Source organism: Aythya marila (genome assembly GCF_965140915.1).
Source record: "Aythya marila genome assembly, chromosome: 9".
NCBI lineage: Eukaryota > Metazoa > Chordata > Aves > Anseriformes > Anatidae > Aythya > Aythya marila.
In genome coordinates this window covers 9,358,382-9,386,161 of record NC_139050.1, presented here as the reverse complement: position 1 = coordinate 9,386,161, position 27,780 = coordinate 9,358,382, and the positions used below count along the sequence as shown (strand labels likewise).

General features: G+C 44.1%; 3 protein-coding genes across 9 annotated transcripts in view; all 3 read right to left on the bottom strand.

Moving 5' to 3' along the window:
* Window positions 1-5,398, bottom strand: part of WDR33 (WD repeat domain 33) — a 67,321-nt gene extending 61,923 nt beyond the window's left edge. For all 3 annotated transcript variants that reach the window (XR_014318162.1, XM_082767726.1, XM_082767725.1), the window contains exon 1: window positions 5,339-5,398. The gene's annotated coding sequence lies outside the window, so the exon portion shown is untranslated. The remainder of the gene's footprint in view (window positions 1-5,338) is intronic.
* A 477-nt stretch (window positions 5,399-5,875) lies between these two features.
* Window positions 5,876-9,176, bottom strand: POLR2D (RNA polymerase II subunit D). The gene is made up of 4 exons (XM_082767705.1): window positions 9,024-9,176; window positions 8,017-8,197; window positions 7,419-7,514; window positions 5,876-6,479 (listed from the first exon to the last, which is right to left on the bottom strand). Exons 1-4 carry the CDS (start codon window positions 9,094-9,096, stop codon window positions 6,401-6,403), a joined length of 429 nt encoding a protein of 142 aa, XP_082623831.1. The 5' UTR covers window positions 9,097-9,176; the 3' UTR covers window positions 5,876-6,400.
* Window positions 9,177-12,783: 3,607 nt separating this feature from the next.
* On the bottom strand, window positions 12,784-27,755 carry AMMECR1L (AMMECR1 like). 5 transcript variants are annotated; one of them, XR_014318161.1, is made up of 8 exons: window positions 27,098-27,392; window positions 25,730-26,174; window positions 20,275-20,385; window positions 19,684-19,798; window positions 18,873-18,963; window positions 18,326-18,369; window positions 17,787-17,883; window positions 12,784-16,681 (listed from the first exon to the last, which is right to left on the bottom strand). XR_014318161.1 is itself a non-coding variant. In XM_082767723.1 (7 exons), the coding sequence occupies exons 2-7, from the start codon at window positions 26,134-26,136 to the stop codon at window positions 16,570-16,572; spliced, it is 933 nt and encodes a 310-aa protein (XP_082623849.1). In that variant the 5' UTR covers window positions 26,137-26,174; window positions 27,507-27,755; the 3' UTR covers window positions 12,785-16,569. The 5 variants fall into 5 exon arrangements, 4 of the variants coding, with proteins under 4 accessions (XP_082623849.1, XP_082623847.1, XP_082623848.1 ...); XM_082767723.1 differs by lacking the exons at window positions 18,326-18,369; window positions 27,098-27,392 and adding an exon at window positions 27,507-27,755 and having other exon boundaries at window positions 12,785-16,681; XM_082767721.1 differs by lacking the exon at window positions 18,326-18,369 and having other exon boundaries at window positions 12,785-16,681; window positions 27,098-27,388.
* Window positions 27,756-27,780: the final 25 nt, after the last annotated feature.

Genomic DNA, 27,780 nt, shown 5'->3' with positions numbered 1-27,780 from the left:
ATAAAGTTACAGGGGAGGGACTACACAATCTGAAAGCCAAGTTTCGTGACCAACTGTCTTAAATTACAGCTTGCTACTGCCCTGAGATGTTTTTAAGCATTTAGGGATGCATTTTCAGAAGAGCTGACTGAGCTGCCGTATTAGTTAGAAACATGAATAGCACAGCCTGCCTACCAAGACAGAGTCACCGCCACTCAGTACAGCAACAGCCAAAGCTACTGCAGAGCCAGATGCTTCCCAGCAGCAATTCTTTCCCTATTGCCTCAACTGCTCCAAAACCAGCATTTATAAGGTGGAGGCCAAAGCAGTAAATGGAGACAGCATAGAAGTTACCCCAAAAAGCCTCCCCTTCACTCACAGGAACGCTCTCCCTGTGCAGCTTCTTGGGAAGCTGCATGAACTCTGGAATTAAGAGAAGAGGCAGTAAAGCATAGTTTATTATTTTTAACTTTTAAATTAAATTTAAATGATTTAAAAGCACTAAAAATTCTAGGTTATATCAAATTCACAGCTCAACAGAATACATTTTCAAAGCCTCAAAAGCTTATATAAAATAAAGTTTATTATCCACTATGTATCATTTTAGCAAAGATTAATTAACAAATACTGTTCTTCATATCAAAATGAACTCACTAATTAGAAGTAAACAGAAAACATGAAGTGTTTAGTTTGACGAACAGCATGGAAAAAATCACATTTAAATGAAAAAATTAAAATGAAGATAAATTTGTAAGTCTGTTAGGAAAAAATGTACCAAAGTTACTTGTTGCAGTATGCAAGCACCCAGAGAGGAACAAATTATTTCATTTATGTCTGAAAAATATGAAAAAAACAATTTTCATATTTTATGCATTTATATAAGCACTTCCATGTAATTAAACAACATGTGCGTATAACAAGTGTTACCAGGGTTATTCAACAGTGAATCTTAATACTGTAGAGTAAGATTTTCTTCCTGCAGGAGAGAAATTTTGGTACAAGTAACAGCCACTGAAACTGCTTAGAACAAAACAAGCCCAATTCCTGGCAAGATTTTGTTGTATCTTCCTCAGTACAATACATTATTAGTAGGTTTTCCCATATTGTGGAAGTTAGCGTTTATTCTTCCTGAACAACAAGGTACCTTTATGAACATGAGATTTTTATTTTACTAGTAAAGCCCATCTACATGCTCTTTGTAGATCAGAACCATTCTTACTACACAGAGTCGTATTTCTTTGTATAACGCGAGGCCGAGTAGCATTGTAGGAGGGAACCAGTAACAATACCAAGTAGCTTCCTTTCAAAGCATAAAATAATTTGATCCCCAGTATCCCTCCATATTCAGAGCATGCATTACAAATAACTGTGATGACTCTAAAATAAGAGGGAACTACACCAAAACCATAAAACAGCTCGAGGGAATGCATCAACTTTGGTTGACAAGAAGCTCTACATGAGCGGCAATGTGTGCTTGCAGCCCAGACAGCCACCTGTACCCTGGGCTGAACCAGCAGCGCAGCCCCCAGGGCAAAGGAGGGGATTGTCCCCCCCTGCTCTGCTCCTCTGAGATCCCACCTGCAGCCTGCACTCCACCCTGGGGCCCCAGCACAAGAAGGACACAAAAGCATCAGAATGAGGCCAGAGGAAGGTCAAAAAGATGATCAAGGGGCTGGAGCACCTCTCCTACAAAGACAGGCTGAGGGATATGGGGTTGTTCAGCAGCAATAAGAGAAGGCTCTGGGGAGACCTCACGGCAGCGGCCTGCCAGTGCCTAAAGGGGGCTGCAGGAGAGCTGGGGAGGGACTCTTTGAGAAGGGGCACAGTGATAGGACAAGGAGTAATGGATTTAAACTAAAAGGGGTAGGTTTAGGTCAGATTTATGAAATAAATTCTTCCCTCTGAGGACAGTGAGGCACTGGCCCAGGCTGCCTCAAGATGCTGTGGGTGCCCCATCCCTGGCAGTACCCAAGACCAGGCTGGGTGCGGCTGGGGACAGTGGGCTGGAACCAACTGGGCTTTGAGGTCCCTTCCAACCCAAATTTTCTGATTCTGTGAACTTGGTAATAACAAACTTCATAGGTTTCAAGTCGTATGTCCAGACTTATGCTTAAGCCATTCAGAGGTACAACTGTCTGGGCATGGTGATTAGTGTTTTGTTTTTCTTTTTTTCCCTGAAGACCAAGTCCCCTTTAGACAAAAGCAAGAAACTCGAAATTATAAAAAAAAAAAAAAAAAATAGGAAAAAAAACAGCAAGGAAGGGCTAGAAGACTTGACAATGTCTCTAATCACAACCTCCACAAAAATGCAAACTCCTACTATGCTTAAACACACTCAGGCCTTACCTTTCCCCACTATAAACGTCAATTTATATTACCCTACCGCAAAACGAAAAGCTATTTTAATCAGTACTTCCCATCACAGTGCACGCAGTGTCTTTATACCAAAGGTGTTATCAAAAGTAATACCGCACAAGAGAGACTGGCTTGCTTTTTTTCCTGGTAAGTACATGCTTGGTATCCCATTTCAAGTTTCACAACAGAGTGACTGGTCCACCCAGCCAGAATGCGGAGAGCAGGTTGAACCAGAAATGGCATTCCAGCAAGTGTCGTTTCTGAACACCAGTGGGCAAGAAGGGACTGCGGGTACATTTGGTATCATTCTAAAAGCCTGGGACCGTGGGTTCTCAACACTGAAGTGAAGTGAGTAACACAAAACCAATAACTGCTTAGTTACCAGAAGTCTACTTCTCTGCTCTTGCTTTCAGAGATTCTCTAGGTAAGAGAAGAAAATTTCAGCAATGTTAAGGTTTTAGTCTTTTGGAAGATCTTCACCATATCCTCGCCCCATTATTAAGCTCTAACAATATTCTCTTTAACTGCAGTTTAGTTGTCAATGAATTTTTTTCATTAACCATGCCAAACTGCATGCCATGCACACCTGTGTTTTTACTTTATATCAAATTCCCATTAACAAAATGATACGATAACAGCAAGAAAAACATGGCAAATCAACAACAAACTTGGGAAAATTCACAGACACTACAGACAGTTTTCCAACTTGTTTTTTAGAATATTCCTGCACAAAGATATGACTAGCTTCCTGAAAATACAAGCTAGAGTAACATTTGGGCAGGATTCTAATTATTTTCTGTTTCAGTTTTAATGAACAAACTACAGAAATTCCCTAGATATCAACCCTGCAGCTAGCAGATGCAACAAGTGAAGTATTTTGCTCCGAACTATCTCGGTGAAAAGTTAAGCTGTATTCTTTTCATGTCCCTACACAACCAAGTATTCTCCCTGTTTTTTTTTCCACATCACTCAGAAGGCTAAGACATCTGCCAGGGATGGAAACAAAACAGAAACTTTCTCATCTCCTTTGATCAAAGCCTCTTTTTGCTGTCAAAATCTACCTACATTTCAAGTTTAATTTATGATCACGTTATTACTTCCTGTGCTGATCTGCTGCTAACAGGAACAACAACAACAAAAAAAAAAAAAAGATGTGAAGTTTTCCAATTCCCCATTTTTAAACACAGCATTGTTTACTGCTGCTTTTTGGCTGACATTCTTTTACAACTTGAAAGAGCAAGGATCCAGTGAAGGACCAACACTTCATGTAACCGAGGGAAAATTTTAGTGTCAGATACTACAATTAAAATGTTTTAGCAACTCTTAGAGTTTCTTATCAGATTAAATGATATTTAGATACTGGCCCAGGCTGCCCAGAGCAGCTGTGGCTGCCCCATCCCTGGCAGTGCCCAAGACCAGGCTGGATGAGGCTGGGGACAGGGGGCCCTGCCCAGGGCAGGGGGCTGGGGCCAGGTGGGCTTTGAGGTCCCTTGCAACCCAACCCAACCCATCCTACGGCTCCACGACAAACGTCCACTAGTTATTTTCACACAACATTCTGTGCAGCTCGAAGAGATGCCCCTCTGTGATCTGTCAGTGTGTTTTTTTTTTCCTCAAAATTGATGCCCTTAATCTGGTTAATTCCATCAACTTCTGAAACGATCAAATGCCCACAGGTTAAGTCAAGTCCAGCTTCTAAAGTGTGGAGCAGATGGGCAGGGAAATCCAAAAATGCTAACAGCAAATCAATCAAAAGACACAACAAGTTGTTCTTACTAAGCTGAGTATGCTTAAATAAAATGTATTTTCATCACAGTTTCAGAGCTTCCCCTTAGGAATACTATAGCATAACTGAATAAGATGATAAGAACTAGATTTTAAAAAAATATTTTATTTCTTATTATAATCCAGATGATACGAGAACACTGTAGCAAACTGCTTAGAATTAAAAGTCAATTTTGCTGACAAATAATTCAGGAGGAAGGAACTCCAAGTATTTTGATACAGTATTGTCTACATACTGTAAGCTTTCTGACAGAGGTGGATGTGGTAGCGCCTTTCTTACAGGAAGCACAGAAGCATTTCTGACTTAGAAAAAGTATAAAAGCATAAACACGGGTTACAGTAAGAATGAGGGACAAACAGCTACACAGAAAAACAGATTCCCAACTGCTGCTCAAAAACGGTGATTAAGAATCTCACGAGGTACAAAACCAGCAGAGTACAGAACTACTTACCTATGACAAGTTTTGTAAGACAAACAGATGCGCTCAAATGACTATCAATACCGCAAAATATTGTATTTCAAGGCATACAAATATCTAATCATAAAAAAAGAATCTAACAGTAAGCAAGAGAGAATTAACACCCACTTTCAAGAAGGCACAAAGTTTAGCGAGTTGTCTCTGGTTGAAAAAAGAGAAGCAGTGTTTGGCAATTACTTCAAGAGGTCACCTACGTTTACTACTTATTCGGACTGGCAAATTACTGATCGAGTGTGCCACCACACGCTTACCAAGCCGACCCTCCCCTTCCAGAGCCACAAAGTGCCTGCCACATGGGGCTGTACGCAGCCCACAGAGGCCTGAGCTCCCTAACTCCCGCCTCCAAGCAGCCCCAGCCTGGCCCCAAGCCTCAAACCCGAAGCAGAGGAAGAAACAGCGATGTTTAGAGAAAAAAAAAAAAGGGGGACAGGAGGAGGAACCGAGGAGCGGCAGGCCCGGGAGAGCCACGCGCGGCGCGGGGCGGAGGCCGGGCAGCAGGCGGGAGAGGCCCAGCCACTACCCCCGGGCCCGGCAGCAGGCCCCTAAACCCCCCGTACCCGCGGGGCGCTGCCCGGCCCGGCCCTGCCCGGCCCTGCCCGGCCCTGCCCGCCGCCCTCAGCGCCGCTCCCGGGGGCTCGGCCCCTTCCCCGCGCCTGGGCCGCGGCCTAAACATGGCGGAAGAGCCGCGCTCCCAGCCGCTGGGCGCCGCCGCCGCCGGCCCGCCCCCGAGCCGCACTCACCGTCCCGCCGGCGTCGCGTCCGTCCCGTCCCGTCCCGTCCCTCCCGGTCCCGTCCCGTCCCGGCGCTCTCCCGTCCGTCCCGGCCCGGCCCCGTCCCGCCGCCGCCTCACGCGCCCCCTCCGCGGCCCGCCGCCATCTTCCTGCCCCCACCAGCGCCGGGGGCGGTGCACGCGCGCTACGTCAAGACGCACGGCGGCGCGAGAGGCCGCGGCGACCGCGCATGCGCGGCGCTGCCGGACGTGCCGGAAGCCGGCCGCCCCGCCCACGGGCTCCTTCCCCGCGCGGGTGGAGGCGCCAAGCGGCGCGCGCGTGCGCACTGCGGTGGGGGCGGGGCTCCCGGCGCGCAGCCATGACCCGGGCCACGCTCTGCGCCCTGTCAGCAGCGGCGCCGCCGCCATCTTCCCTCTTCCCTCCCGTCAGCGCGGCTCCCCCCCCCCCCCCGAGAGTTTTTTTCTCCTTCCAAGCTACCGTTTATTAAAAAGGCCCTCGTAATAAAACCAGGACGCGCCATCTCCCGTTCATAAAGCACAGGCCGTTCATTAGAAACGTCTTTTAATTTACACTGAACAGCAATACAAAATCAGGGAAGCTGTGAAATTCCACCCTCCCAATTGAACGATTAAAAAAACAACAGAAGCTGACTCTGGCCATCCCTCAATCTTCCAAGAGTCAGGTCTCCACGAGTCAAGAAGCAGCGTCCCCATCTCTTTTGGAAGGTCACAAAAGAAAAAAAGTCACATCTACATTTCTGCTAAAAAGCAGAAACACGTAGAACAATCCCAAACCAGGGAGAGGGGCATGGAAGAAACAAATACTTGAGCCACTACGACTTTTCAGGTGCTTTGGCCCTCACAATACAGCAGTCCTTAACCAAACACACATGGAACAAACCAAGAGGACTAAACACATCCCCAGTTCGAGAGCACCTGCACGTGCTGGTGCTGGAGTACCCTTCATCCACAGCTCCCTCACTCAGCCCGGGAGCTGGATTGGTGCAGAGGGCTGAGAAACAATCAAAGCTCTCAGATTTTTCTGCCTTACGCAGAAGGATTGAGGGTTAACTTAGTACTGGAAGCTGCGTTTAGTCTGAATGTCGTCAAGAATCTGCTGTAATTCCTCATCTTCAAATCGGCCCTCCAGGCTGCAAGATAAAAACCAATGAGGGTTTATTAAAGGGTTTGGAAGTAGCCTCCCTGCTACCCTCTGTATTAATTTCAGATACCCACGCAATGCCCTCTCTGTAGGTGACAGAACTGCATCCTTCCCAGAACCTTCTGCTGAATGATTTCAAATCATTGTATCAAAAAGGCAACCCAGGTGCTGGCTTGAACAGACATCTAAATGAAGCCCACGTAGCCTCAAGCTCATCAGCCATTACAGACTTACTATGAAGAACGCAAGGAAAGAGCCTCAAGTTGCACCAAGGGAGGTTTAGATGGGATATTCAGAATAATTTCTTCCCAGAAGGGGTGGTTAGGCATTGGAATGGGCTGCCCAGGGAAGTGATGGGGTCTCTTTCCCTGGAGGTATTTAAGAAACGTGGATGCAGCACTTAGGGACATGGTTTAGTGGTGGACTTGGTAGTTAGGTAGATGATTGGACTTGATCTTTTGGGTCTTTTCTAACCTGAAAGATTCTACTATTCTGTGAAATCTTAGCATACGAGGAAGAAAACAGTTCAGATGAGTGTTTGATTTCCTCCTCTTTCTGAGGCCATTAGGTAACAAATCAAAATACGATACTGAAAGAAGTTTCTGTCCCACCTGTACATTACAGAACAGTTCATAGGAATGCTCTGTTGTTTGCTCCAACAGAAACAGACAAACAAAACATACATAGCTAAGTGGGCTGAGAACCACAATTTGAGCCATTGACTCATTCCAGTAAATTTTATCTCAAGTGCTTTAGGGATACTTAAAAAGTTTGCTTCTCTGTCAGATCAACGAATAGGTGAATAACAACTCAAGACAGAAAGCTTCCCCATCAACAGAGCCATATTGAAAAGAAGGTGTCTGTCCATAGCAACCTTTAGATCACAGGAAAGTATAAACCAGTCCTTTTGCAATACATAAATGCTCACCTAGGAATCAAAGCTTTGGCTTCTTCAGCTGTCTCAGGACACAAGTTAGCCAAACATGCCAATTCAAACTTATGGAGCTTTTTCTGGAGTAGCAAACTGTAAAGGACGACAACAACTTGGTGAAATTACAAGACAGAAATATAAAGAAGCATAATACAAACCAAACAGATAACAAAGAACTACCATGCTTATGGCACTGAATTCAAGGTTTTTTGAATTCAGTGCCATAAGCATGCTTTGTGATGTTGTTGTTGTTTACTTTCCATTAAGAAAGACATTACATAATTTAACAGGAAAAAAAAATCACCACCATGGGAAGCCCTACTTCCCCTAGAATTACTCTACAAATAGCCTAGAAAAGCCTTCCATTTACTGAAATCTGCTGTCAATCTGCTATCAAAGCAGTTCAAAAGGCAGGACAGAGACCAAGTACATTTCTACATGAAGAATTATGATAAAAGGTCATGCCTTTCCAGAATGACAATATTCAAATTTATATGAGTCCAAATCAGTAGGCACCACTAAACTGTACTTACATAAAACAACATTACATTTCAAATTCACCAATATAGTATTATATCCTAATTCTTCCACTCACCTACGAACACTGGCAATGGTTTCACGGTTTTTGAAGCGGCTGAAACGTGCTGTGTAATTCAAAGTTTTCATGAAGACTTCAGAAAGCTCCTGCTCATCTTCTGCACTCTCATTCTGTTGCTTACGATGCTCAAGAAGCATGTGCACTTCTGAATTTAGAAGAGTTTCCGCAGTTTCAAATTCTGCATTTGAATAAATGAACACCGGCATAAAAACAGGTAAACCATGGATTAAAAAGTCCACAAAAGGGAGTTTTGTATGTAACAGAGCTTTAGAAAATAAGGAAATAACAGCGTGCTTCGCTGTAATCGTGCAAACCCTTTTGTCAATGATTAGACAGAATTTCTGAAATATGTAGGTATAAATATAGATTAAAATTACACCATTTTGCATGACTACCCAATGTGTTTGTCTTTTTGATTACACATTTTACTTCTGCAGCCACGGGCTCCTGGTTTGTCACACTTACGCAACATGGTTTTTTTTTCACCTACTTTTGGCAGAACTTAAGCGACGTGTGACTTGGCTTGGGCATGAAGTATGTTGAAGTGTATTATTCACGAGTGACACCTACGGTCTTGGAGGGACCTCTAAGGAGTTTTGAAAGTAAATGGGAACGCTGCTGAACATTTTTAAAGAGCTTGAAACGGTGATCGACCCGGTAAAATTTAGTCCTATCAGAAAACCAGGGGGGGCATCCACTCCAGGGCACCCTTTCATGAGAGCCCCCAGCAGCAGGGCAGGGCTCGAAAGGCTCTGGCAACCTTTGCTGAGCACGGCCAAGGAGGAGATTTTAGATTAAAATCATGTGGGGAAAAAAAAACTCTTTCAGGACGATATTCCCCACACACACACACACCACTCCCCCGGACCTTAAGCAGTAAATACAGCTCTGGGGTGGGTTTACACAGGATAATTTCCTGAAAAAATAAAATAAAATTCACAGCCGGGGGCTCGCCTCCCTCCCCCCTCACCGCCTCCCTCCCTCCCTCCCGGCCGGGCGCCCACCCTTGGGGAAGACGAGCTGCGAGGCGTCCTCCTCCACATCGGCCGTTCGCGGGTCGGCGCCGCCCGCCGCCATCTCCCCGCTGCCGGCAGCGGAAGCCCTGAGCAGCGGAAGGGAGAGCCGCGGCGGGGCGGGCCCGGCTGAGGGGGCGGTGAGCCCCTGTGCTCGCGGTTAGGAAATAACCCGAGAGCTCCAAACTGCGCGGGGCCCTGCCTTAGGGACAGTGCAGCGGGGTGTGTTTGCCCAGCGAGGCGGCAGCTGCGCCTTCAGCCCCCTCAGCCCGCAGCGCTGTGAAGCCAGGAGCTGCAGGCGCCTCTGTTTGGCTTCAGCGACATGAGGAAAAGTGTAGCAAAACAGCTCCTTAGGAAGGCTGCCCACTCCAGAATTTCTCTCTGGGTCGGTGTCAAATACACCCGAGTTTGGGAGGAAGGAGAATTGATAGCACACTTTGGGTGGGAGGTCACTGTCTTCAGACCACCCAGAACTAGTCTATAGACCTCAAAAATGATAACGAGGCTGGAAATAACGTTTCTCCTGACGCTAGTCATGGGAAGGCCGCCAACAAAATAACCAAGTGGTACTTTCCCTAGAGAGCTCACATGAAGGCTTAAGACTTAAAGTAATCATCTTACCAGCCCTTACAACGTTGTCCTGTGCCCTTAAAGAAAGGCAAAATCAGGCTGTTGGAGACTTGATCCTGAAACCACTCCTGTTCTTGTGAACTTGCAGCCATGCCAGGTGAACTGCTTCTTGCGTGCTGCGAAAAGGAACAAGTTAAGTGTAAACTGTAAGAATATTTACGGGATCAAATCGTTGATCTTTAATATTTGCTAACAGAATATTCGAGCATGGCAGAGAAACTGATAGAAATTTCCTAAGTGGTACAATGAGGACAATAGAACAAAAATATCTCAGGGAACATCTGGCAAATTGGACAATTTCAATTACGTTTACAAGAAAATAAGGAAATCCATGCCAGACTGAGGAAAGAAGCATTTAAAATCACTTGGAATCCCAACGGCTTCTTAATCACCCATCTACTCAGAACATCGTGGTCCTCAGAACAGTAGGTAGCTTGCAGAAGTATAGGTTATGAATTTCACCTTTGTGTTTCCCCAAGGATCTGGTCTACTTAAGTATATGAAAACTAAAACCATTAAGGGAAAGCCAGATACTTGAAGAGTTTAAAGGTACAGCTAAAGAGGCTGTCATAGAAGATAAAGGTTCATTGTCACGAATGTGTTTGGTTAAGGTCTCAAGAGTTAGACAAATAAGAACATTCCTGAATGGAACCTGATTCTCCTCCACTCCCCTGGCTTTTTTTTTTTTTTTTTTTTTTATAATTTTAAAAATACACTTAAAGAAATGCACGGTACATACCGTTCAGCCTCTCCAACTAACCAAGCATAACAGAGTACCAGGCTTCTTTATTTTTTAAAAGTAATGGCTTCTTCCTCACCTACTCTTGCTGCCTGTTTTAACATTTATAAAATAAATTGGAAAAATGTGCATAAAAAGTAAGATGCACTAGATTAAAACAAAGTGAATGACTTTAAGTTTCAGGCATACTGACCAACCACATCCTAAAAATGAACTGAGTAAAAAAAAAAAAAAGAGTTGAACAAATCTTGTTTATCGTGACCTGCTATTGCATATTCCAGTGCAGAAAGTACTGACTGTTGCTGGAGGTAGGATATGAGACAGTGGTTTGTTAGATAGACTTACCATGGTAATTTCTTAATTTCCTCAATTTGAAAACACCCAGTAACAACTAACTACATGAATACAGATCTTTACCAATCAAAGCAAAACAAGTTTAGCTAAATATCTCTGTGAGGTAAAATGTAGGAAGAACTTGGAACACAGATGTTCCATTGTCAGTTTAACTGTATTCTGCAATCTTTCCTTCTGACTCAACAGCAAAATAAAGCTCATCTTCCTAGCTATTTTTTAAGCTTTGTACCCATAATTTGCTATTTAGTGTGACGTGTCAATGCCCCTTTTTTTTTTTAAAAAAAAAAAGAAAAGCTTTTGATTTATTAGCAGTGATAAGATTAGGATATTAAAACCTTAATCTCATTGTCATCAATATTTCTAATGTGCTAGAGTATCAAAATCATTGTGGAGATAACATCACCTGCTTAGAATGACAGCTGCTATCATAGTCATTATTGCACAAGATTTACACGTTTGTTTTTTTAATGTGTTTTTAAAGTATAACTAAACAAGTTTACTTTTTCACATAATTTCACCTTAATTTTTTACTCCTTTTAATATTATATATAATATAACAAATACATCTAATACATAAGGAATACAAAATTGTATTGATATCCAATAATACGATGATGATAAGCTTCTGAATGCAAAACTGTCTTTTGCATGATTTGTTACATTTTTTAAATACATATATAATGATATCTAAACATGCTGTCAACTGGTTGTATAATGCACAATTTATGCCACAATTAATCCGTTAAAAAAAGTGGCCTCACTAACTACAAAAAGAAAAACAATGACAGATCAACAATCTGGATACCTGTCAGTTTGTAGCATTACATACTTGTTTTAAGGAAAATGTAACAAAGGTCTTCCAGGTTTTCAGTGTCGAGAGTGATCAGCAAACATATTCACAGCTTATCTTTTCCTGGATTGTGGCAAAAACGGTTCACGAATGTTTCTGCTCTATGTACCATAAGTCAGTTTGAGAGCAATACTCACAATACATAGCTCAGTATACATATTAATACAGTTTATCGAGTCACATGGGAAAGATGGGAAGGTCCTGGCTTTAATTTTTATCTTTGAGATGTGGCATTTCTCCATCACAATTAGATAGCTCTTAATATAAATTCTGTTCCTGCTCTCCCCCATATAATTTATGTTTGGAATAAAAATACTCACATGTTGTTCATTTGAAATATCTTACAGAACTTTCTCCTAACCTTTCTGCAATTTGTTTCCAGAATGAAGCACATGCTTCTGCCTGACCTCATCTTCACAGGGAGCTGCTGAGTGTTACTGCAGTCACAGAAAGCAGCATGCGCACCAGAATCTCTGATGAAAGACACTGGACAAAGATTTGATGTCTGACTGATTAAATGTGAACCCCCCAAAAAATGAAGGAAGGAAAAACACAGATGCCATTAAAAATATATACGAAAATAAATCACTGTATTCTAGTTAACAAGCTGAGAGGATATAATTGATAGCATATCTGGGCACACAACTGCGGATGTTAGTTTTATGGTTGACTTCAAAATTTGCAAGTCACCTGGAAATCATGCTAGCTACAGATTCCTTCTTAACCCAACACTTGTAGTGCATAAGAAATTTATCTTTACTAGTATCAGAAGTATAATTAAGGAAAATACATTTTTGCACTAACTTAAATCTTCCAAGGAAATCTAATTTTATGCTTTGGAGTTGCCCTGAAGTCACTAAGTTTCTTGGGCATATTTAAATCAAAACTCTGCTCCTTGTTAGGGTATATACTTATGTTGCTGGTCTTAATCTGTTCTTCACTGCTACCCAGGACTGCATTTTCCAAGAACCACAAAGGTGAACTGTAGGAGCTTTAACTACACGTCTGCCATACGACAGAAATGACCAATAGCCTGAAAACATATGGAATGTGCAACAAAACGTGCGTCTCAAATCAGTTATCTTGTCCCAAAGCAGCCATTAAAATACTTAATAAGAAACTAGAAATGTGTTTTTCTTTTTAATTTTATTTTTTATTTTGAAGATCACTTGAGGACAACAACCTGTAAAGTACAGATAATCTTTTTTCACTAGTTCATTTTAAAAGACCAAAACCAAGTCAGATTTAGAAATCCAGGATTTGTAGAATGCTAAAGAATTCAACTTGCCTGTGCTGTATATATTTCACCATCATGACAATGAGTGGAGTTATTGCCAAGTGAACTTTATCTGAGGATACAAAGATTTTGCTGTATCGTGAATCATGCTATATTAATGAAAATATTTAAATTTTATTTTTAATTTTCCTATGTCTCTTTACTTTCTTACAGTGAGCCTGCCATGATTATTTTTATGCTTCCAGGCAGCTACCATTTCATTTTTTAGCAACCTCCCTTGTCCTGAACGTATAACAGCATTTGGAGGGCGGCTTGGTGTTTGTACAGATAGCATATTATTCAGCTTGCTAGATGAGAAAGATTTCATCATGTCCCATAAATGCTGTGAGAAACCATACAAAGAGGACAGTACAAATAATCTTTTTTCCATTATGATTTATTCTCTACAATACTTCATTAGAGGATAGAGTTCAATTATTTACACTCAGAAGTTATTATATAGGTAGGAGGCAACCAAGTGTAATACAAATAATTGGTCTGACATCTCTGCACTGAAGGTCAAAAGAGGTCTCCTGCTTTGAGGAAATAAATTAACCAAAAATAACCCAAAACAAAACAACATGTAGTTTCCAAAATACAAACAGAAAACAGCACTAATAGTCAGTGAAGATTGCAGATGTTCGTTAGTATACTATGAAAACAAATTATCCTGTGCAAAGGTTAAAATGAACTTTTAGATTTCTTACAGATTTTTCTTATAAATTGTAGATATTGTGATACTTTGACCATAAAACCTTCCCAAACTGAAGTGATCTCAGTTGAGATTGACAGTTGAACATAATGAAAAAAAAATTAAGAACCTCACAGTGGAAACATTCCAACACTGACAGACTCCAGTGATCAAAGACATTCTTCTGTATTTACTGTAAAACAAAGACAATTCATACTTGCAGTGAGATTATTTCTCAGCTGTGGTTATCATGAGAATAAGCCCTTCTAGACCAAAAGGCACTTGCTTCTAAGGATGAGATAAATCCAGATCAAACCAGGTGACAATTGCTTTGAGGAGTATTTCTAACATGCCGTCCCAGCAAAGTAACCCCAGAAAAAAATTATTAAATCGCTGGGTTTTGTGGCCTCCATCTTGAGGCCAAAGTACATTTTGTTTCTAGTTCACTTCTTTCATCCTTATGCATAGCTGCCATGTAATGATCTAGAAATGGGATTATTTCCTGAGACCACCTGTCCTTGTCATACATTTTTTGTGAGCTAATTTAACTATCGACACACTTTTTTTTTTGACTGATTTTAGAGCTGGACCCTTATGGAACTAAAGCTGAGAGGGCCCGTTTCTTAGGCAGCAGACCAGTGGTTCTGATTTACTAGCTTCTCTCCTCACTGCAGCAAGACAAGAACACAGTACATATTTAGAGGTGTTTTTGTTTTTTTGTGTTTTTATTTTTTTTAAACAGACTGAGCAGGGAAATGGAAGTGGGAGAGGATAAGGCTTCCTCGGTCCCAAACCATCTAGCCCGCTTCAAGCTCAAACCAACCAAGTCACTCATTCGTAAAATTCTGTTCTTTAAAAATGACAGCTAACCCTCCCCACCCCACCCCTTAGTCATCCCCTATTCAAATAAAATTAAATCAGGAAAACACTATACACTGCTGAAGACACAGAACAGGGCAAACAGTTGAAAAAGAAACAATAGTTGAGAAGCCCGGCACTAAATGCCTGCATGACCAGTCTCACTGAGCGTGCTCAGGGGTGAAGTTTTAGCACCATTTTTTTTTGCTCTTTTTAAACCTTTTAGAAATTAAATTCTAACATAGAACACTTGAACAGTAATGGGTGTAGCCCTATGTATCATACTGTTTGACAGCTGAAAGGTGAATGGTATGTCCAGAGCTGACCCCACCCTCCCCCATCACTGCAGGGCACCTGGGAGAGTAATTACAAACCACTCAAGTTTGTAACAAGACCGATTTATTCTCAGCAGCAGGAAATCATGAAACAATCCCTTAATCTTCGATTGCTTTTCAACAACATCACAAGGGAAAAGTGGCAACTTAGAAGAATGACCCAGTACAGGAGGAAAGCTGGGTCGATATTGCACAGTTATCCAGATTAGGACCCCCTCCTTTCCCTCACGTCTCTCCTCCAGCAGCAGGAGAACACGAAACCACCACCAGGCAAAACTGCACCGTCCTGTTTGCTTCTCTAGGACCAGGAGCAGCAGCATGCAGTTCTGAGCTTTCTACCAGCCCTATTCCCTGCCACGCCAGGAGAGAATTTCAGGCTTGGAAAACCAGCCAATTTAAAAAGTCATCATTACCACACATAAGCAAACTTTAAAGATATATGCAGCCAAACAGCCACTACTCTGCTATGCGCTTGTATCTTCTCTCCTCATCATTGCTAACCCTCCAGGAATTTGGAAAAAAAATATATTTCGTAGTCCAGTGACCTCACTGAGAGGGCGTCCCTCAAAGAGGCTGCAGAAATAACTGGATAACATACCTTCCTCCTGCAGTACTTCTTGCAGTCCTCAGTGATAGGAGAAGTACAGAGTGCACGAGTTCCATACAGTTTGGGCAGTATACGTTTTCCTCACTCATTGCCTTGATGTGGTAATGGAAAAGCTGTATAAGGTAGCTTACCAAACTACACAGTTTTATTCCCCAGGCCTGCTATAAACTAGAACACTGACAATTCTCACGATCAGAAGTCACACTAGAGAAAGTGGCTGTCCTATCAAAAGGAAGGTCCCCGAGACTGTTTTCTTAAATTAAACAAATTTCAGTCACTTGTCTCTCTCGTATGACTACAGTCAATTCCTTGCAATCCCCTCCCCATCCCTAATCCAATCAGGCTCTGTTACAAACGTTTCAACACAAAACTTGGTAGTAACAGAGAAGACTGTCCAGGGTATACTCTAGCACCTTGTCCTTCGCATGCACAGCACCACATTTTGCTCTCCTAGAGGCTTAACAGAATTCTATTTCATAGCAGGCTACATTACAAAGCACTGTCTAAAAACCCAAAAAACAGTTAACCAAAAGGAGTTCTAGAGAATTCAACCTATGGTGGAATCTGAGAATTACAGCCTTCTAGGGTTTATTTAAATATTGGATTCATCTGCAATACCATCCAAAGGTTTTTCACACCTTGAACTGTTTTCTGTCCGTGAGGATGGGGTGCTATCCAGATGTTCAACCCTCCCCATATGATGTGTGGGGACTGCAATCAGCTCTTGGTACACAACAGATACCAGAGGTTAAAAAAATTAAAAAGAACCTAAAAAATGTTTTGTTGGACTCCGTTGCCCAGGCTGCCAGGGGAATGCTCCTACTTGATCTGGGGGGTTCCATAACCAACAGCTCGAGGTTCTGGAGTGTCGGTCACGCACAAGAACAGACCAGTCTCAAGTGGCACTTTCACTCCTAGAGGTCTTCTGCACCTCGCGACAGTTCATAGGCATGGAGCCCCGATCCAACTGAACCCCCACGCGGAGGGAAGGCTGAGATAAGGCTTGGGCCCCAGAAGTTCTGTCATGCTCTCATCTTCCCCCCAGGTCAGCTGGAAGGCAGACTTGGCAACGGAAGCTAGCATCATAAAATGGTGCAGTAATAGAAGTAACTGGACCAGGAAGAGGAGGCATCCGCCCCAATGATGTCGTAGCCGTTGGCAGCAACTGGGGGGTGGGACTGGTCATGCAGCCGTGTGTCAGGAGTAATGATTGTAGAGGGGGGGGGCATGAAGAGTGCCGTTCTGGAAACAATGCTGACGGGAGGCCATGTATTCCGCGTAACTGATTGTCACCTTCTCACTGCGGTACCTGCGGACACAGCAGCAGAACACGAACCGTGAGCAGATCGCGCAGTTTGGGCTCGGCAAATGCCATTGATCCTACATCAGCTTCTGGATCACAGCTAACAATAGCAAAGAGGCCCCCACTGACTTCAAAAGGTACTTCGTTTGCCATCACCTCATGTGAGAGTTTGGGTAAGTAAACTTTTAAGCTTGATTTAGCTTTGGTGTCCCAAAAGTTGAGCCCTATTCAAGGCAACCATAATTAAGAGGACTCCTGAAGTGGCACATGGGAAACAACTGATTAATTTGTATTCTTTTTATCTACTTCCTGTGGAACGGGGAGGAAAAAAAAAAAAGGACATGAGCTTGCTGGAAGCTGAAAACTCAACATTTCAGAGACTAAATAACCAGTATTTAAGTACTATTTGCTTTTCAGATCTTCATACTTGAAAGGCTGGTGAAAGCAGATGACAGAGAGTTGGGTGAGAGGAGGTTTGTTATAGCATACGTGTAACTTAGACCATGTTATCAAATCAGAATTCACAAAATGTGAAGTCCCTTCTGAGAGACCAGAGATTCCCAGAGGTGCTTATAAGCATACTATGCAAGAGGTAACTTCAAAGTGAATTGCACTAAGTCTGTATTACACCTGATTTTAATGAAAACCTTTCTCCAGAGGCAGGGAACAACCTGATACATTAGGGTGTTTCTTTTAAACTAACAAATTGAAACCAATGGGATAGCTAGGGGTATAGAAAAGCAAATTCTGAAAAGCAGCCATATTTGAGAATGGCTTGGTTTTAAGACAGCTGTCACCACGATCCACAGATCAGCACACTGAGAAAAGGAAGTCCGTTTTAAACATACGGAAAAATAAGCCATTTAAACTTTCGGGTGTTCTGCTTCATTTGATCTTTCACGTGGATGATTATATTAAAAGACAGTTACACTTCTTGCTTCGATCCTGCATAGACTGAACACGTTACCCGCCTAACACATGGAATTTATGTGTTTGCCCTTCAGCCTACGCCTAGCACGTGACAGGAGCATGAAGACATACACCAAGCACAAACACCTTAAATTATCCACAAAACACTATAAAATATAAGACAACAAATACATCACCTTACCTGGTGAGCTTAATCGTTTTCCTAAAATCATTGGTAATGGGAGCCTTAAAGCCACCTTTCCTGAGTAAGGAGTCTATGGTCTGGATCTGATCCCAGTCTATTGAAAAATAAAAGCAAGGGATGATTTTCAGCATAAAAACGATGTTTCAAGAGGAGAGGAGATGCATTAAAAGGCCTTTAGAGAAGCAAACTATACAGGAAACTGAGCTTTAGAGATACCAGTGCTGAACTGGACAAAATGGCCTTTTGCATGCACACTGCCTGCACATGCTAACCCCTTTTAGCTCATACTGAAACTGCAGTGGTCTATAAAACAGAAATTTCATTTTCTGTTTGACCTCTCTTCTTATTACAAAGGTCCGTGCATTGCTGTTATTGCAGGGACCCCAAACCATTTCATCACGTGCCACTCAGTTTTAGCTCTTTAAGTCTCAAAATAAGGTAATACTTAGCTTTACATAGACAAATTGGGATCAGCCTGATGCTCTAGTGATAGCACAGTGCACTGCTATGTGAGAGATCAGAGTTAAAATTCCTACCTTAGTCTTTTGCCCCAGAGCCAGGAGGATGCGACCACTCCACTCTGCTAGGTGGAGGAAAGGAGGCAATATTTTGAGAAGTTACCATGGTGACCGCTACTATATTTGAATGGGAAGTGTGCTCCAGAGGGGCCCTGTTTCCTGCCCTCATCTGGAGGATGCTACTTTAGCAACAATGAGGAGGAAAGGGACTCTCCTGTTGGTGCTGTGCAGCCTGCAGTTATCCTAGTTGGTGGGAGAAACATAGAAGAGGAAAGACGCAATGCTAAATGAAGCTGGAAGATCCATAGTTTGAGATCCTCTATTTCTTAAGCCCTAAAACATTTTTTTACACTACGATACAGCTGGGCATAGATGTGGGATGAGACAGGCCAGATGAAGACCCAGCAGCAGCTGTATCAGGTGTCAGTTATCCAGATTAAGTCTGGTGGATCCATGGCACTACTATGAGGAAAGCATTACAATCCAAACCCAAAATCCATAGATTTATGTTACCCAATTCTGTGACACAACATACTGATGTGGTTAGCTGTCATCTCAAACCCACCTTGTTCCTTAGCAACCTCAGGTAAATATGTGGCTGTGCGTTTGACACCTTTCTCATTGATGAACTCTATTCTGATCCCATGGATCCCAACCTATAGATGGAAATGAACAGCCGAATAAGAGGCGTTTGCTATGACTACGTTCATGATTGATTTGTCATTCCCGCAACACTGTGTACTTCTCTGTCACTGGCCAGTTTGCCTTTCACCTGGATGAAAGACATTCTCTTCCCCGCTCTGTCCTGGCCAGACAGGTCTCACAAGCAGCAGCATAAAGGAACCTCTGCCACCTTTCCCAGAGTCTCCCTGCCACTTCTCCTGACGTATGTCTTCTTTGAAGTCTGACATTTTCCATCTCTTATGCTGGTCCAGCCGGACAAGGATCCCTAAACGAGAGTCACGCCTAACTTAGCCCAACCACAAAGTCTACTAAACCTTCCTTGAACTAAGTACACCTCTGTGTATAACATCCTAAAATTATCCGTAGTCTTAACTACTTTTTACTCCCAGTTTGTATTTACAGTGTCAAAACACTTCCCAGGATTTACACAGGTTTACATATACACATCTAAACCTATCTCCTATTGGACCAAATCCATTAAACACTTTCTTGTCTCGTTGACAAGATCCCCCCTCCGCCAAAACTGTACTGTTAGCCCATCACCTTCCTCCATTCTTGTTTCCCAGCCCCATTTTTGCTGTTCCCAGCTTGACTACCCATACCCCCTGGTAACGAAGGAGACACATCACTATGTACTAACCCGAACCCAAACGGAACGAGTGATGCAGAGTTCCAAATGCACCTGTTCTCACCTCCCAGTCCAGGTAGTCACTGGCATCCTCAAAGTTAGTGAGGAGGGAGACAGAGCAGAAGAGTTTGGGCAGCTCCTCGCGGGTCAGGGGTGGAAATCGGCTGTCCTTAAGTGCACTAGGGGAAGAGAAGATACATTGCCTGAGACAAGCGCCCGATGAAACTGTCGGATGCTCAGTTATTCCCTAGTTGATTATGCCTCCTTGATTATATTTGCTACTGCAGAGAAAGTGATTTCCATCTACTCCTAATCTAGTGAACTGTAACATGCAAACATTTGTACAAGCTTCCTGACACTGCCCTCCACTTACTGCGGCTGGAGAGAAGTTATGTGCTACATAAGATGGCAACACTGCTAGGACGCAAGACAAACCCAACATTAGCTTTAAAACATCAAATTCACTCGTCACAAATATGTTCTGCTAAATCCCAACATGTCGCCTCACCCTGTCACACAATTCCCGTGTTTATCTTACCGTGAAGCATATTACATTTAACTACGTCAGTCCAATAAAATATCTTAACCTTCAACCCTTACAGATCCTCAGCAAATTAAAGTAAGTTCAGATTTATTTCATTTTCAACACAGTTACCTGGTTAATGTGTATTCCCTGAGTCCTGAGTGAAGATTCATGGCTGAAAAGGTCCCGATGCAGCCACGAAGCCGCTTGTCTCGCCCCGTCTTCCACGTCACAAAGAGTGGACTGAAAAGGCAAAAAAAGAAAAATGTTGCAGTCTCTAGAGATATTTCTTGGTTAAGGAGAGACCAATAAGGTCTAAGAGAGCACGTATGCACACACTTGCTTTCTCTCCTTCTCTCTGGTAAAACCCAACAGGCACGTCTTTGCACCTGCCATCTAACAATAATAAAAAAACACACACTCCCAAATGGTAATAAACAACATTCCTCCTCACACCTTTTCAGCATACTTCCTTCTCTCCACCAGTACTCTGCAATGTCTCCAGCAGCACCCTCCTTGCCAGTCTGCACTGCTTTCTGATGAGTAATACAGTTATCTGACCCCTACTCATCACCTCCATGAATCATGACCTCACTCAGCAGCGTCCAATAGCTTATATGACAACTGAAATTAATACAGCCAAAAGAGATTCCTTATTTGTAGTACTTTGGAACCTGAAAGACCCCCCCTAAGCATTCTACAAACCGCCTATTATTCAGGTTTGCAATAAAAGTTAATTGTTTTTTTTTTTTTTTTTTCTTCTAAATGTGTAAAAAGCAAGCCTGTTTTTTTACCCTGTTATTTCCATGAGGATCCAACTTCTGGGTCCATCCCTAGCACTCAGCTTACGTTCACATCTCCTTCTGCTTACCCTACATTTGATTTACATTTCCACAGATTCTCTCCTGTTGAACACACATCCAAATCACTATACCCTTCCTACTTAAACATCACACAGATCGGCATTTCCCGATCTACCATAAATTTACAGGCATAACACTAGATTCTCAAATTCAGCAGGCTGATTTCAGTCTTTTAAGCCAAAAGTCACAATTAAGTCCCAAGAAAACATGAGGCTCAGAAAAACAGTATTCAAATGAGCTCTGTGGAGAGATAACCAGATGAAGAAGATAGCAAATATTAAGGGCAAAAAGTTCATTTTTAAAGAAGTGAGTGAAATTGCAAACAGCTGTGGAGAAAAACAGTAAAGAAAAGACAATGGTGGCTGCAGCTCCACAAAAAATGTCTGAACATCTGGAAAATTGTGCAAGGCAACTGCTGATGCTGATCTAATTATAAAAACAGGGTAATTGATCTTCCTTTTTTGGATTACAGAGTACTGAATGGAAGAAGCCGTCACTTCGAACCCAGACATAAATGAGAAAGCTGGTCATTAGTGACAGCAAACATCAGTCTGGGGATTTCTATGGAACTTTAAGAGATAAATAATACGATAGAAAACACACGGCGTTAAGAAAGTCACGTTCTGAAATTAAATAGTGGCGAAAGTTCTAAAACGTGAAGACAGGACTGATTCTACATCAGAGCAGAGGCAATCACTTTCCTCAAATTCCTGAAGCCCGTGTAAGCGATGCATTTTTGCAGTAAACATTAACAACAACACCAAGAGGTTCTGTTCAGACAGCAACATCAGCACAGAGAACGGACGGTTCCTCAAACGCAGGCAGCAGAGCTTCTTATGCCTACGTAATCAGAACATCATCGGCATTGCAGTGACAAAGCAGTGCCCAGTGATGTTCCCCAGAGCTACGCAGGAATTACAAGACTGGATCACCACATAAATCCAGCGCTCAGGATCTAGTTACCAGCTGTGACCAATGGCAGCAGTGCCACCCAAAATAGCGACCAGTCTGTCAGTGGTAATTGTGCAGTGCTTTGCCCACAGAGGAAGCAGAAACATTCTTCAGCAACTACCAGCCACCTTACGGCTCCTTGACCAAGACAGAGGATTTACTGTCCTAGTTTTCCAGCACCACTCCGAGGCACTTTCAGGATATCATCCCTTTACATTCTCATCTAGCTACCATATGTTGAAGGAGAAAACAGAAACAGAGCGTATGAAAACACATTGGAAAGCTTACCAAAAAAAGATACTAAATGTACAAAGGAGATTTCTGAGAAGCATTACTGTCACAAGCTCAGTGAAAAAATAGCTTAATCTAATTAAAGTTTTGGAACCATTACTTTGCCCAGATAGAAAAGGGAAGGGAGAAAATGAAAAGCCCTACTGATAGAATACAAATCTAGGTAAGTTCCTTCTCTTCTTGGATTCATCTTACAGGTTCACATTTCCAATTCACCTCTTTCCCCTTACAAAAAAAAAAAAAAAAAAAGTTTCCACTGAGCTGTGACACAGCTTCCTGCATCTATAATAGAAGAGGTATTACCAGAAAGGACAGGATAATTGCATTCAGAAGGCTGTCATATTTTAAAAGATCTCATTTGTAACATTTTTGAATGTGGTCATAACAACTGAGGCATAAAAAAGGTGTAAGATTTCATACAAGTACATAAAAATTCCCTATTAAAGTTTTTCACTGTAGAAGAGATGTTGCTGCTTTATCTCAGGAATAAATTCACTTAGCAAATTACAAGTCCAGCTGACAATAGGGCAATTGTTCCATAGACTCTCCCAGAAAAGTGCATTTCCCTTATGCTTTAAGACAAGTCACGATAATCTTTTGCCCACATTCACCCAAGACCACTTTCCAATACTCTGCAGTCATATCCTGGTGAGCTGCTGGCAACCATTTCCCTGCAGCCACAACATCCTCCCTGGGTCTGATCAGAGCTTGCATGGCTGAGCATAGGCGAGCCCCAGCAACTAAAAGCTAGCTTCTCCAGCTGCAACTGCAAGGGGCATTTAAAGCAGCAAAACATGATTTGTTCATACCAGCATTCGCTTATACTAGGGAAAAAAAGTTACGGTACAGATTGTATAGGGTGTTTGTTGTCTTACATGGCAATTAGAAGCTTGCACTGTATAGTTTTAGTATCAGTTAAACTACTACTACTACTGAATAAACCCACCAGACTGCTGTACTAAAACAGCAGAAGTAACCAGTTCAATACCTGCATGTCACACAGGTTCAATATTGTCATTTTTTCAGTAATGTGAATAGCAAAGGTACTGTTTTCTTCAATTACCAAGTTAATTTAGGGGTAACTCAGAATCTTACCACTTCTATACTGGTTTGTGAACCTCATGGTTAAGACATGCATGAGGCCCTCCGCTCTGCAGGCACCATGCTATCAGCTCCACAATGATCGTCAAGACTGCTGTCCACGTGCACATCCTCTCAAGCTGGTAACTGGAATTCAGGGTGGTTTTCAAGCCATAGCCCTGTAGCTTTTACATTATCACGCTGTTTATGCAGGATCCTGGCCATCACTACTACTATCTTTAGGGTTTAACAACAACTGAAAAAAATAAGCTATCTGAGAATTAGGTCAGGAGAAGCCTGGGAATCTTTCTGTTCCTTCCAGCATCTGTCTCTGTCCCTCCTGAGAGGCTTCTGGTATATATCTGTTTTGTTCAAGCATCTCTTACATCGACATTTATAATGTCACAAAGGACAACAGTACAAATTACCTATGTATTTTCACTTTGCTTACTCTCACACATGAGAGTAACATTTGGCTTGAAGTTCATTACCTTACCAGCTCAAGTGTGACAAATCATCCCCATGTGCTGCTCTACCTGAGAGCAACCCCACGCCTTTCCCTGGGGTACAAGCAGCTACGTGCTATGACCAACAGCATGGATGCCGAAACACAACAGAATTCAGGCAGGTGTTTGACCAGATGGGGAAGAAAAAGAAGGAGCTGGTCTTGCTTTGGAATTATTATTATTATTATTATTTTAATTATCAGCACAGAAATGCCCAACAGTTTTTAACTTTTCAAAGTTGGACATGCAATTCAACCAACCAACATTCCTGAAATTAGGCCTTTCTAGAAACTAGTCAACAGGAAGTGCAACAAAATCCTGCTAGACATTTGATTTGACACCAAAATAATGAAGCCATATAAGAATAATCTCTATTATTGACTAAAGAACAACAAAAAAAAATCTTTACATTTCAAGCAACCAAATAATAAACTAATGCATTATTTCCTAAAAGGAGCATAATTAGTTTAGGCCTGAAAAGCGTCGGTAGAAGTATTTCAGCCTAGAGAGTCCCCGGAACTATTCTGTGTTCCAGTCCAGAGCATGTCTCCATTCACTTGTATTTACAACGTTAAACAGCTTAGCCCGCAGCAGCATTCAGAACATGAATCCATAATCCTGCCAGGATAATAACCGATACACAGCCTACATCCGACTGCTGACAGCCAGCAAGGTGGGGAAACATTCAACACAAGGAAAAAGTCCTTGACCTTCTTAAGCCATTACTACTTTGCATCCATTTAAAATGCATGAATTTAAATTAAAGAGGGAAACAACTTTGTATTTTATGTGTTGTTCTGGAGGTGGTCCCTAGAGGAGCATCAGAAGGTCTGTCTGTCATTGATCTTCCCCATGCAATCCTCCCACCACACATTTTAACAACGTTAACATTTCCACACTTACACATTCAACTTTCAGACAGACATTGGCTGGCTAAATCTCACTCAGCAAGATGCCAGGTAACATTTTCATACATCCTGCTCCTCACTTCTTTTCATACACACCTCCTTTCTTCATCTCGGTATTGTCCTTGAAAGTCAGCTCTCTGTTTCTCCCTGCATAGTCCAGCTAGCACCATCTCCAAAACAGTCACATTTTCACTTCAACTCCTTGCAAGCGTTTGGTTCCCTTCCCTGGTAAATCCATTAACTTGGGCAACCCAACACCCTCGGGCGTCCTTGCCCAGTTCTCACTAGCTCAGCTGTTGTTTCAGGATCAGCCAGGAACTTGCTTCAACTTCTTACTTGCCCCCCTTCCCGCTTTGCTAGCAGCAGAACGTCTCTTCCCCTATCCCGTTAACAACAGTGCCCAGCTTAAGAGGCAGAACCCTCTTCAAATCAATTGTTTTGTTCTGTTGTTTTCTGAGAACTGCCTGATTTCAGTTTCTTGTCTGTTCTTCTAGCACACTTTTACAGAAGGCAGGTGCAGTTAATTGCAGAGCGAGGAGTCTGTTGCAAAGCAGAGAGCCAACTTCTGCAGAGTATTACCACGAAGCAGGTTTGCACTCCCTGACAAAAGCACGGACTGTCTCATGCAACACATTAGGCCACGAGCTGAAGAAGCACCACACTTCCTCATACATTTGCTTAGCTCTCCTTCTGTAGAGTGGTGTTCTCACTTGAACACTGCTCTTCAGAGCTCCAATCATCTCCAACAAATGTAACGGAGCAATTTTACTCTTTCATGCACTCACAGCTATCCTTTTTGTTTCTGGTAGACCAAGCAGAAGAACTTCCCCTTCCTCCTCCCCTTCCCTTTCCTTCTTCTACAGGAAAACTCCCTGCCAGTTTTCCTGTTCCCCCATGGAAACCCTTCTTCCCCCCACCGCTGCCCTGAACCAAAGCAGAGCTCTGGGTGCTGGTTTCTCTGCTTTCCCCCAGAGATGGATTTACTCACTAGGGGTCATTGGTAAATCGAGGAAGTCGTGGCTGAGGGAAACCGTAGAGATGACAGTAGAGTACATCAAAGCAGTAGCAGCACATCTCCGCTGTCACCACCAGGTTCTTGGTGCTGTTGGCAGTTCCATTGGGCCGAGTAAGTGGGCTCAGAGCTCCTGAAGTGGGATTCATTCGAGTAATTGGGGAATTTCCTGGGCCCAAAGTCAAGTCAGATACGTTCTCCCTTCCATTGTTTGCGTCTGTATGCTGGTGGTTCTGAAGAGGACCTGAACTGGAGCCTGGTACCGTCGTGGCCTGATTCCCATGACTGTGCGTTCCGCTCCCAGACAACTTGGGCTTCTTTACCCCACAACAGCCAGCTGCCAGCTTGGGCTCAAGTGGAGGAACACAGCGTCTTTTTCCCATCCTGCTTCAACACTTGCTTCCTGGAGCACTGCAGAACCCTGGCAAGGAGGAGGAAACAAACAAACGAACAAAAACAATACACAGAACAGTTACAGGTGAAAAAACAGCAGCTACTTCCTTGCTTCTGCTAAGTTGCTGGGTTTGTTGCAATAAAAGAGGAAGAAAGCCTTTGCAACACACAGCTTTTTTTGCAACGTGCCTCTAAGACAGAACACAAATCAATCCAGCAAGCAAAATGTGTGCTTTTACACAGAAATTGAAGGAGTGCATACACAACCTCAAATCATGCTTTAAAGTTATCAGCACAGCTTACTGAACACTTTGAAAATAGGCACCTCATCAAACAGACAGAGCCCACCAACAAAGCAAACCACAACCGGCATTCCCGTAAAGGAAATGGAATTGTGGAAAAAAAATGAAGAAAAAATAATCTGGACTATAGATACTGACTATAGATACATCCCATTCAATACTTCCTGAGAGCACTTGATCCCTCTTGCCTGACAGCTGCACCAACGACAAAAACCATTGAACCATTGCCACTGCATCTCCCCTCCTCGTTCCCAGCAGAAGGGTAACAGCAGCTCAGGACTGCGCCTTTGGGCTTGGTCTCTCAGGGGGGCTGCCCTTGCTGTAGATGTGGCCCAAGCAAAACCCAAAGATGAGCTCTGAGCATTGGAGCAGGGCTTTGTGAACAGCTGGGCACTGCCCAGGAGCAGAACCTACACTTAATTCCTCTTCCAGTAAAGTGCCAGTGCCCGGAGGAGCGCTGCCCAGGTATGCGGGAGAGGGAGGGCTGAGGACCAAGCAGGGCTGGGAAGGAGAGGAGCGGTGCCAGCAGGAAGCAGACACGTGAATAAAACAAAGCAGCGCCGCGTTCTGCCTGCAAAGCGGAGAGCGCTCCTCCATCCCTCACAAAAAGCGCTGGCAGGATGCGGGGGGGGCTGGGGCACGCACAAACCTGCGAGGGCAGGCGGGGGCCGCGCGGCGGGGGCAGGACCCGGGGCGCCCCGCAGCCCGCCCCGCCGGCTCCCAACGCGGCCACGAAGCCGGCCCCCGGCTGCCGGCCGGCACCAGGCCCCCGCCTCGCCCCCGGCACCCAGCGGGCCGCGCAGCCGCCGGCGCAGCCCCGGGGCAGGGCCGCAGCCTCCCCGGCCCCCTCCCGCCGCCGCCGCCGCCCTCCCGCCGGGCCCGCTGCGGGGCTGCCCCCGGGGGCCGGGCCCCGGCGCCGCGCGGCCTCGGCGGGGCCCAGCCCGGAACCGGGGAGGAGGAGGAGGAAGGGGGGGGTGAGGGGGGGGTGCGCGGGCCCCGCTCCGCGCCCGCTGCCTCCCCGCGGCCCCCTCAGCGCCCCGGCCCCGCCGCTCGCCCACCTCCTGCCCCCGCCCGGCCGCCTTCCTCCTCCTCCTCTTCCTCCTCCTCCTCCTCCTCCTCCCGAGGGCCGCCTCAGCCCAGCCGCCGCCCCGCCGCCGCCTCAGGGCGCCGCGTGCCCGGCGGGGCCGCGGGCCGGCAGCGAGGGGAGCGGGGCGCGGGGCCGAGGGCAGGTCCGGCGCGAGCCCGGCCGCCTCCTGCCGCCCGCCCGGCCGCGGGAATGGGCATAGTCCGCCCGCCTCCCGTCGGCCCCGCCGCGGGCAGCGGGGGCGCTCG